At 36.4% G+C, this 12074-nt stretch overlaps 1 protein-coding gene across 17 annotated transcripts in view; it reads right to left on the bottom strand.

Annotated features, from left to right (window-relative positions):
- Nucleotides 1-4527: 4527 nt before the first annotated feature.
- picalma (phosphatidylinositol binding clathrin assembly protein a) overlaps nt 4528-12074 on the bottom strand; it is a 115047-nt gene continuing 107500 nt past the window's right edge. For 16 of the 17 annotated variants that reach the window (XM_080197032.1, XM_080197039.1, XM_080197034.1 and 13 more), the window contains 2 exons: nt 6754-6856; nt 4528-5934 (listed from right to left, as the gene is read on the bottom strand). In XM_080197032.1, coding sequence (XP_080053158.1) covers nt 6764-6856 — 93 coding nt within the window. In that variant the 3' untranslated portion in view covers nt 4528-5934; nt 6754-6763. The remainder of the gene's footprint in view (nt 5935-6753; nt 6857-12074) is intronic. The other variant, XM_080197041.1, reaches the window with a different exon arrangement.

The following is a 12074-nucleotide window of genomic DNA, read 5'->3' as shown; positions in this document are numbered from 1 at the left end:
CTCGGGGCCCTGGTTCAATTCCCAGCTTGGGTGACTGTGTGAAGTTTCCACATTCTCCCCATGTTTGTGTGGGTTTCCTTTGGGGCTCCAGTTTCCTTCTGCATTCCAAAGATGTGTGGTGTGGGTTAGGTGGATTGGCCCTGATAAATTGCCCCTTAGTGTCAAGGGGACTAGCTAGGATAAGTGCATGGGCTGAAGGGCGTAGGGCCTGGATGGGATTATGGTCAGTGCAGACTCGTTGGGCCAAATGGCTTCTGCACTGTAAGATTCTATGAAGTCAAAGTCTGGCTGTTGATCTAAATTACAACTTTAGGAAGACTTACCAGAGATATCCAATCTGAACCAAATTTCCATTTGTTCCTCAGTGCACTCAGGCCTCATCATCACCACTGTGCTCCCACTCACCCCCAAACTATTTGGGGATAAATATTTTCAGAATTTCATTCAGTCCAGTCTTTATTTCTTACTCGTATTTTCTGTAAATGTGGGTTGCTGCTCCAGTGTTTACACACTTAGCCCAAAGCAGTCAGGCTTTAACTTGGAAAATGATTTATTGTTCTTCATCTGGTATTTGGCATCTCTTCAGTAGCTGCCTTCAATTTTATTTAACAACAAAACAGAAGAAAGTTAAGTTTGAAATTAAACAGTGAACAGTTCAGATGTCAAAGAAACAGGGTTGATTCATTAAAACAAACATCTTAAAGACCTGCGATTTGTAATAAATCACAATGAACATCATACAAGTGTCCAAAGATAGAATCATTTTTCCTCATTCTGGATTTCTATTCCCTTAAAATTACAAAAACAGTAACCAAAGTAAAACTTGAGGAATATTAATTTTTCTTAATATTGGCTTCTTACACAAAATCTTGATATGTTCAGGGCTTCTCAAACATTTTATTTACACCATAGCCTTATGAAACTTCTGGCTTTATTTATTTGTAAATCCACAACAGATTGCATTTGTATTTGTAAATGCAAAAGAGAGAAATCTGCATCCAAATAACAACTATAATCCATTATGTATATTCAGTAAAGAATTTTATAGTATACAATTCAAAATGGCTAATGGATACAGTGAGAAATATTAAGGCAATAATACAATCCTAGTGCATGCTGAACTTGAAGGATACATGAGAAACACTGTTGTTGACACTGCCATAAAAGCATTTTGTGCACTGCTCCCATTTCTATGGGATGTCTTCCTTATGACAGCTTAAAATTCAGTAAGAAAACAGCAATGTAGGCAAAGAACATACATTTACACAGCATATTGTAATCTCTCAAATGCATTCCAAAAAGGTGTTCTCATTTAAAGGCAAAATGCTTAATTTGACTCCTCCCACTCCCCATGCCTCACTCTGCATTTACAGTATGCTGAGAGTTGCAGTAGTTGGGTTAAGAAAGCTGCATTACAAACTTGGAATCTGAATTGTTCCTGTGTACACACTGGAGTATGGAGCAAGGATACAGAGAAATGTAAATAATTGTTCAGCATATCCTTCTGCTTTCTAGTGAAATATTCTATTTCTGACATGTTTGGGTGAAGTACTTGAACTTCTGTTCTTACTAGCCTAATTTGTTCATGGAAAAGTATCTCACATCAGTACTGGTGACAACCTACAGAACAGAAACACTTGTATGTAGAACTGGGAGACAATTTTGCATAGCCATATCATTCAAAAAAAACATGTGCAGGAAGAGAAGCCAAGTACTTTGTTCAAAGTACTCAATTTTAGGTTCCGAAATCAAAGGGGGAGGTATAATTCTACTCCACTGTAATTTACTGACTTCTGCTGGAAATATATTTGTATGAATGTCAGAAGGGAGCAACATTAGGCTTGGATATAACATCTCACGTTTGAATTCAGAATTTTTGTTTTGCTCATGCTCATAAGGAATGCTGATTTGAATAAGATAATAAAAAACTGACAATACTCAGGGAATCGTACACTCAGCATGAGTCACTGTCTTTGAAGCGCATGAGAATGATGCTATGTTCGAACATATATATCATGCACAAAATAAATTTGAATTACATTAAAATCTAAATATGTTTTAGAAGTGTCAACCTCTCAGTACCTTGATTGCAACAAACAGTTATCAAAAGCGGTACAATCAAATGCTGTTACTTAAAATTTGAGAAAAATAATCAACCATAAAAGGTTAACTGTTGTTTCGAGTATTTCCAGCACTTCCTATTTTTATTTCATATCTTGTTCAATTAGCTGCCAGCATTTTAAAAGTGAAAGTCACATATTTCATCACCATCGTAATAAAAATTTGGTTTGTAGTACAAGGTCACTTACCTAATGAAACATGTACAATAACAAATGCTTAAAATATAGAAATCATTTACACTAAAATCAGCAGGTTGTATGCAATGCATTATAGTGTTGATGATACCTTCACCTTTGGGAGATGATAAAGGAGGTAAAATAGCCACAAGCATTATTATAAAGATGGTAATTGTGAACAGTCAAACTAACTATATTACCACACAGATATTGCTGCTTATTCAATGTACCTTTTGGCCTAGAGTGTACAAAAATCAAGTCAGACAATATTTGCTCAAAATTTAAGTATGAAGACACTTCAAAATCCTAAAATTAATATTTCCCTTCATCTAACGTCTATGATGAGCTAGGCAGTCAAGATGTTTCTTCTTTGGGCTCTTGTAAAAGGTCTCTTTGAATAGAATTGGCTCTGCTGTCTGCAGACACAAAGCATTTTCAAACTCCAGTGAAAAACTGAGTTCTTGCAAGAGACCTGAAGGCGTGCTTGCAGCTTCAATCCTTCATGTTTTCTGACGATGGAGAGATGCTGCTGCCTAAATTGTGATGCTATAAACTTCATTTCAAACGGATGACAGAATGAGGGAGGATTGAGGAGCATGATATAGAAGACTGCGTTAAGTCAAATATTTCATGTCTAGTCCCAAGCCAAAAAAAAGCACACATTTCACTTTTCAACTGAATTTCAACTTGATTAGGTCATGTGATTTTGAAATTCGTGTAAGGCAAGATTTCACAAGCAGAACTGTATGCAGTTTTAGTCAACTAACCCAATATAGAAAATTCTGGAATAATTCAATCTCATTTCACTCTATTAATGCCTTACAAAGTAATGTACACATACGCAATTAACTGACAAACAATAAGAAACAATGAGGTTTGGAAGGCAAAGGATGTCATATCAGCAGTTTGTTCCATCTGGAAATCAATATTTGAAGGAAGCATTTAGACAGCCAAAAATTAGATGGTGCTGATAAAATTACTCTCATGTACATTGATTGGACTGCACACTTACCCAGAAAGCAAAATAAAAACTACACATAACCTACTTCCACTTGTCCGATCAAGAAGTCTCACACTAATGTGTGATTTGTTGCAAAGTAGATCTATTTCATCTACTTATCTTATTTGCAAGGGAATAGTGCATGATGGAAGAAGGCACATTCAAAAGGAAAGAATTGTCTGATAAAAATCTGACCACTGATGTGCCTCTCAATTGTAAAAGAATAGTAAAGCTAATGACAAATCAGCAGAAACCAGTAGTGCTATATGCATTATCTTTGCACAAAATTATTCATTTCATTCTACTTCTGGGAAATATTTTTATTCTCAGTTTTCTGAGTGCAAAGGGGAGGAAGCTTTAATAAAACAAAGCAACATTGATTTTCCCATTGAATGGCATGTTGACAATCCGGAGCAGGCCTTTAGACTGCAGTTCATGGAATGAGAAGAGGTGAGGGAAATAAGGCAAAAGATATTGTACTATAGGAGGGAGGAAAATAATAGCAACGTAAAAACATTCACTGCCTTGAGCCTCTTCCATAGTTCTATTAGATCACGGTTGATCTGGACTTCAACGCCATTTGCCCACCTTTACTCCACTTTTTTGATAATCTTACTTAATAAATATCAATTTCAGTCTTGAAAATTTCAATCAACAGCATCCATAGTTTTAGGGGGAGGAAACATCAGGTGTTCACTAAGTTTGTGATCACCTCAAGAAATTCAGCAAAATTAGTTAGACAGACATTGCATGAAAGGTTCATATGCTGTTAACTGTCCTGAAGCAGTGGTACTCCTGAGCTAAATGCACGAAATCACAAGGTAAATAATGCTACTATCTTAAAATTAATTAAGTTGAAAAGTTCACTATAACGTGAAACTGTTTTTCCCATTTCAATCAACCATCAGGCATATTTGTGGCAAATATAATTGAACAATAAAAAGATTCTATCACAAGTGGAAACATTTCTAATATTACTGATATTAATTTTTCTGATGACAAATCCTGTGCAGCTTCAACTCTAATGAGAGAATCAAAACTTTTGAAGACTAGTATTGTACAAACAGTCAAACATATCACTTCTGGTAAGAAAGTCTTTCCAATGTTGCAAAAGATTGAGGTAACATAACACCTTACCTACAACAGCTTAATTTTTTTATTAAATAATGCAGAGTTATTATATCCATGCACAGGATCTTTTGGAATCAAGAGATGTAACTTGGACCTAACTGGTAACAAAATTTCAGTGAAAGCTGCTCTTTATTTGAAAATCCACCAATTTTTCTCCTAACATACATTTTTCTTTTAAACAAAATATATCTGCAAAGACAATGCAGCAAAATTTTGCAAAGTTCGTGTACTGAATTGCCTTAAGCTCAAACTGTCCTTCACACCACTAATGTGAACAGAATTTATGTTATATACAGTGAAGCACCGATCAACAGCGCTGTGTTACTCTTTATCTGGCTTTACTTTTTAAAAAAATTCTACACAAACTATTCCCTCATATCCAACTTTGTGTAAACAAGTCTTCTCAGAACCAATCAAATGAAGACACTATGTGTGGACATTTAAACAAATATTTCTAGTGTTCTGAGATCTGCATATGATTTGGAGTCCTATGGAGGTAGAGGATCTTTGTGAACTGAAGGCAATTCTTTACATTCTGGTCAGGAAAGGCAGCATTAAACTTGGATGTAAGATAATGACATGCTGAGCATAGAAAGGCCTTCCCATTTCTGCTAATGCCAAAATACAAAAGTAGTGCTTTGCAAGTCAATAACTGTTCCGTTGCAAAATCCTAGGCACAGAATTAACTACATTGATTAATACATTATTCATTCTAAATCCCATACAAATGCAAGATTGTGATTCTGCCTACAAATAATTGTACAAGGGATAAGTAAACTGATTTGTAGAATATTTAGTGCTCCATCTTTCAGTTAACTGCATTTTCCATTCAAACTCATGTTTTCATCCAACTGGTGAACCATGCACATCCATATTAATCCTCACAGAAAGCATCTGATGCAATATTGTTACTTAATTTGATGGTCATAAATAAATACAAACATAGTACACAAGGAATGTCTACTGCAAACTTGAATAAAAAGTAAAATTCTGAATTAATAATTTTAGCATGATTATTTTGTGAAGGTGAAAAAAACTGATGCTTGGTGAACATAGAAAAGTTACATAATTTACTGCTGCTTTTCAAATACCTCACCAAATCCTGATAAGTTACAATCCAGCAGCTCTTATCATATGTAGATGCAAATCTTACTCGTTCTTCAAGCCGTCATTTCTAAATCAATGAAAGTTTCATTCAGCATGAGAACATAATTCTTTGCTGCACTGTAGAGCATTATTGGTTCGAACAATTTAAAATCATGATTGAATCAGTCATCACCCAGTCAAAATAAGCTTTTCCATCTGCTGCTGAAGTTGATACATCAACATTTGCTTTCCAATAAACCTTTCCACATGGTCAATCTACCATTTTATTATCCAAACTGAGATCATCCTTATGGAAGATAGTTTCACAAACAGCGAGTATTTTGCATGAAGAATAAAATTTGCTGCTTCGCACTTATCTTCTCAGAATGGATCCATTTTATGCCATTACATAAACTGTATCTGGAAAACAACACAAACAGAAAACAGTAATAGATAACAGCTATTGGGGCAAACAAGATTTCTGTACGTTAAAACATTACCTTGAAGTTTTCTCAAAAATCATATTATAAAAGTATAAACCAATAAAAACAATTTTTAAATGACAAATCAGTTTTTACATACAAGAAAATCCTCATCAAATCATACATTCATCAGTGTAACGTAAAGTTCAACAGGAGATTCAAGAAAGAAAATTAAAGTTAGAAATAGGTCCAAAAATGAATATAATAACAAAAATGCAAGGCTTCAAATGGTCTGTATTAATAAGTGAACTGCATTATGGAGGAATTTGTGGGTGGACAGCGTGAGTTACAAGTTTTCTCTGTTGAATCACTTTATAGACCAATAGAGACACTGCTGTATCAACAGATGGCTGTGTGTTTGAAAACCTTAAATTATTGTACAACTCAAGACGCATTTGAAGCTTTTCCTTGTTGTTGGACAGTGGAAAGCTAAACCACCTACATTTGAATTAACTAAGTCAGAATTAGTTTGCTGAGCCATTAGCTCCACAAACTAAAAAGCTACAAGCCAACCAGTGCACTAACAAACCATAAACAAACTGTCCTTCACTGTAACAACACTACAAATCTCTACAAAGCACAAGTACATTAATACATCCATGCAACAGGATTGTTTTGGCATAATGCTGTGTAATAACCAAATACTACAACAACACTGCTAACGTAGCTGGCTTTGATAGTTTTTAAGATACCATCTGAACACTGCTCAACATAGCATATACAAAATATATACACACACTTATTACTCCACGAATACCTTGTCTGTTCTACAAGAAGTCCTTGAGAGAGAGCTCTGCAAACGGATCCTTTCCAGGAGCTCTAGGAGGACTTTGATTAGAAGGACTTGAGGCTGTAGGCAACTATGTCAGAAAGCGAAGAAAGAAAGTGAAAGCAGAAAATGCAAAGAATAGAACACAAGAATTCAGTGATAGCAATGCAGAAACTGCTATTTTAGCAATGGCAGCCACATTTACAAGGATTCAATTTTTGTGCAAGAACAGATTAACTTCTAAAATTCATATTGCAATTTAGGAACAAAGAAAGGATTTAGTTGTTAGAAACTAATTTTTAAACAGAACTGTTTGTAATTTAAGAAAAAGGTGTTAGCACAAAAGTGAGTTTAATCAAACCACTAATGTAAAATATATAAAATGCTATTTCATTTTCTGACTAAATCTATCAAAGCATGTACCACTAGACACTTTGAATTTAATATCTAATGGTTTGAAAAGCATGAACTGTTCATTTTTGATAGATATGATGCACATAATTTCTGAGGAGGAAGTGCGTTTAAATTGCATAGTGTTATCCGAAGCCAGGAAAATCATTAAGTGACACTATGCATCTCCCTGTAAGGAGGGTTGATGGGGAAATAAAATTGAAGAGATAACCCATAGAAAACAATGAGCTACTGTCCACCATTTTGACTGGGCAATGTTGTAAGTGGTGCAGGTGAAAGAAAATCAAACAGGTATGTTATATGGAAGATTTCTAACAAAAGCAATGAATGCTACATAAGTTGTTTACCATTAAAAAAAAAAATCAGCATTTGTTTGAAGATGGTTTTGAGAAACACAAATAGGCCAAAATGACAGTAACGTGCAATTACGTAGCTCCTTTAACAGTGGAGAGAGTGCCAAAAGCTTCACAAGTTACAATGAGAGGAAAAAAAAAATGGATTTTCAGCCAAAGCCATAATCAAAAGCTTGGTCACGTAGGGTTTTGGCGGTCATAAAAGAGGGATGGCTGGAAAGCCTGAGCCTTTTTGAAGAGAAATTTTAACGCATTGGCATGGAGTGACTGAAGACAAGACTGCAATTATGAGGTGAATGAAATCAAATATTAAAGGTGGGTTGTATGCTTAGATATTGGAGGGGATAGTCATGGTTGAAGCCACTTAGAAATGTAAACATAGATGAAAATTTTAAATTGAAGCATTAGAGCACCAGAAGACAATGTAGTTCAGCAAGAAATGATGGGTGAGCAAGCAAGGACAACAAAGTTTAAAACGACCTGAGCTTCAAAGGATGGGAGGTCAGTCAGAGCTCGAGCACCACTGAAATAGTCAAGTCTGAAAGTGACACCACAGATTCAGCTGATAAGATGCGAGAAGGATGGGAGAAGGATGGGAGAAAGAGTGGAATTCATAGCAAGATTACAGATTTTGTTGCAGAATCTAAAGATGAGGGTTTCAATCTTTGTCGCGTTTAACAGGAGCTCATTACAGCTCATCCAAGGCTGGCACAGAATCAGTGGGAGGAATCTGGAGAGGTGGTGGAGTTACAGACAGGCATCATTAACATGCATGTGGAAGCTGAACCACTATGGATGATGACAAGAAGGTTCAGTATTTAGAAAAAAAGGGTCCAAGGGGGAACTTGAGTAATAATGTAGGTGGGGGGAATTGCAGGAAAAGGGATATTTGGACATGCACGTTACGGTTGGAAAAGTCTGCCTGGAAAACAGGTATGTTATATAGAAGATTTCTAACAAAAGCAATGAATACTACATTAGTTGTTTACCATTAAAAAAAAATCAGCATTTGTTTGAGGATGGTTTTGAGAAATACAAATAGACCAAAATGACAGTAACTTGTAATTACGTAGCTCCTTTAACAGTGAAGAGTGCGCCAAAAGCTTCACGAGTTACAATGAGAGAAAAAAATGGATTTTGAGCCAAAGCCTGGAAAACAGGCAAGTGATGAAGGGGTATAGTGAGGGTAACCACAACAGATGTCATTAGATTAATAAGGATGGGAAGGCAAATATAACATTCTTACAGTTGCACAAGATGCCATTTGTGAATTTGATTAGGGCAGAATGAGGAATCTAATGGAAAAAGAGATCATAGAATCCTTACAGTGCAGAAGGAGGCTATATGGCCCACTGAGTCTGCATGAACTCTGACCATGTTTCTTACCCAGGCCCTTTCCCCCGCCCGATTCCTGTAACACCACACATTTACCATGGTCAAACTAACTAACCTGCACATCTTTGGACAGTAGCAGGAAACTGGAGCACCCAGAGGAAACCCATGCAGACACAAAAAAACGTGCAAACTCCACGCAGACATTTACCCAAGGCTGGAATGGAACCCAGGTCCCTGGCGCCGTGAGGCAGCAGTGCTAACCACTGTCCCCATGGTGACCTCAACCCTCTGTTCTGCTAGCTCAGTAGAATTCAGAAGGTTACAATCCTAAAGGTTTGATACTGTTGTCAAAACTGAGTGAGTATTTTCGCCATGTACTGCTTAGGGCATTGTTTTAATCCAGGACCAAGCCCCCACCTGCAGTAATAACTAATTGGTGGTTTGAGAAATGTGCTTCTTGATTGATTGAAGTTTGTGATTGATAACTCCATTTAAGATGCAGGAATTTCATGATACTGAACAACATGCAGTCCAGAAATTGTAAGAGAACAATAGGTGCGCGAGACCAATAACTAGCCATTTCTATTTAAAACCCTAACCAGGGAACGTCAAGTTAGAGGAAGGGTGCAGCCAAGGGCCCTCTTTGTTTTAAAGGCCACGTTCAGAAAAAAAAGACAAGGGAATGGAGAGACAGAAATGTATATCACGCTGTGTATTGTTTGTTCATCTGTAAATGAGACTACTACTGGTCCAAAGTCTCTGTCTTGATTCAGTTGGGAATGTTTATTTGGAGAGTGAGGGGAGAATTCACTCGCTGTGTGCGAGATGCATTCCAGGAGCTGATATAGAAGTAAGAGTTCTTTGTTATGACCTCTGGGTTTCGCTATTGTTTGTGTAGAAATTAGACTGAGAACAATGCACTGATTCACAGGAGACATGATATTTTGAAGTTGTTAATTCCCTTACAGCCCCAAAGGCCAAATTGTGAGTATGCAATCTTGAACTCCTGTTTGATTCTGTGAAGAGCTTCAAAATCTCTTCTGTGGCCTCGTCACATATTGCCTACTTAAATTTGTGTTGCATATTACCCCAATTACTGCTAAAGTACTATTCAATAATTTTGTCACTGCCATGTTTGATTACACCAACATTTTACTTGCCAGCTTCCCAAGTTAAGATTGATATTACATTTAGTACACTGTGAAATATCAAACAAAACTGTAACTAGAATTCCTACCTCAGCAGGAAGCATGCAAATACACTGACATAATAGGCCACCTGATATAAGCAAAACCTTTATGCTAATTGAGGGATCCTAGAATAGGCTAAATTATATGCAAGTCAATGTACAATTCAAATCATAAACCTAAAACATCAAACTGTCTATTCTTGCATGAATATTGAATGGACTTCAAACATATTGGTTCACAGCTAAACTTAGATGTTTCTCCAGTAATAACAAAAATAAGGCTAACTTAGCCAGGTTTGATTGCCAACTGTGAATAATATAAAACAACTAAAACAAAAACCCAACAATTTTTAATACAATGAGTAATACAAGACTTATGCCAGTATACTTTTGTAATAGTACAAAGTTAAATACAGGCTTTGAAGAAAGACAGCACTGGGATGCTTAAATGCAATTACTAAACTCTAACTCTCAGTTGATATAGGCCACATATAACTGAGCCACATTGGCCAGATAGTCCCAAGTTCAATCCCTGGTCTGTTGTGAATTAACTGATATCAATCAGGATATCTAATCTTAGGGGAATCAAAATCATGATTTCTACTTCTGATTGTAATCCTATGGCCATTATTGGGAAGCGCCCTTCTCTGGAATTGGCTGAGATACTGCTCATCATTAAACAACTTGAGCGTGCGGGCTCTGCATGAATAAGACTACTTGGATAAGCTGTTGTAGGGTGACTGACACTAACAGAACTGTACACATCAGGAATTGGTGTACTTAAGAATTCACAAAAACAGGGGAAAGAAAAGGAACTGGGGTAAAACTAATCAATTATGCAAGAAGTGTTTCTGCAGTAAAACTTTTGATAACTTCAGTTGCGCTTTTAACACATTGCTATGCGGTTATAGCATGCACAAGATTTCAAAGTCAGAAATGCTACTGGGAAGAGAATAACAATTAGTACATAGGTCAGCACTGGTCTTCGATATTTAAATTGGAGGCCAATTACTAAAGTTGCAGTAAGGATCGACTCAAAAATGGATCAAAACAACAACTAGTAGGGAAGGAGAAGCAATTTTGTTTGCACCAACAAAAAGACAGCCAAGAGAAGTTTAGTACTTAGCACCAAGCACAGCACAGTTAGTATAGTCATTCCATTCCCATCAAGACTATTGACTTGCACCTGTCCTCATTAGATCCATAGCAATTTCTATAGTGCATAGATATTATACACAAAATCTTCATTCTTGTCTACAAAAATCTAATCTTCACACCTCGCCCAGTTTCCCCAATCTCCTTCAACTTTATTTCCCCTCCACTGAGTACTGCATCTCTCTGCACCACCAGTAATGGTGAACATTCAGCCTAAATTTCCAAGTGACTGTGAATTTGCTGCAAAGGGAACTGGATAAAGTCCCAACAGTATAAATTATACAAAGGCAGATGGATATTAGACAATTTGTCTCATGGCATTGGCTTCTGGATTTCATTTTTAATTTACTTCTGGTTAGAAGAACTTCCTAATTCTCACCCATTGACTGGAGTGTGCATGATAAGGGATAGTAAATTACACACCCTCTTGAGGCAAAGAGGTCTAGAATTCACTGTCTTTACGTTTAGTTCTGCTGCGCCTCTGTTACTTTGTTAGACGTTTCCTGGAACTTTACTGATATACCAAATAAAAATTGAACTTTGTCCAAAATTTACCTATTTTCCATCAAATTCTGCCCTAGTTTTTGATAGCAAAAGTAAAAACTCAAAAATACACAAAAGCTCCATGATCATTTTAAAAGTTCATAGCTACAGTTAAATAGTAGCTAAGCCCCAGGTTCTATTAAATAGTGAAGCAGGCAGACTATCCAGGATTTGTAGTAAATAAGGTCAAAATGTGGAATTAGTGACAGACTGACAATTGGAAAATTGCAGATGGTCCGCCTCTTGTCATCACCCTCCTCCCGAAAACACCGTTGTGTATGTTACCACACAGACTGTTCTAGTGTTTTACTTAATTAGGTCAT

This window comes from Carcharhinus amblyrhynchos, chromosome 10 (assembly GCF_965287045.1).
Source record: "Carcharhinus amblyrhynchos chromosome 10, sCarAmb.v2.hapA, whole genome shotgun sequence".
NCBI classification, from domain to species: Eukaryota; Metazoa; Chordata; class Chondrichthyes; order Carcharhiniformes; family Carcharhinidae; genus Carcharhinus; species Carcharhinus amblyrhynchos.
Note: the sequence above shows the minus strand (reverse complement) of the source record. Positions and strands in the feature narration are given on the sequence as shown.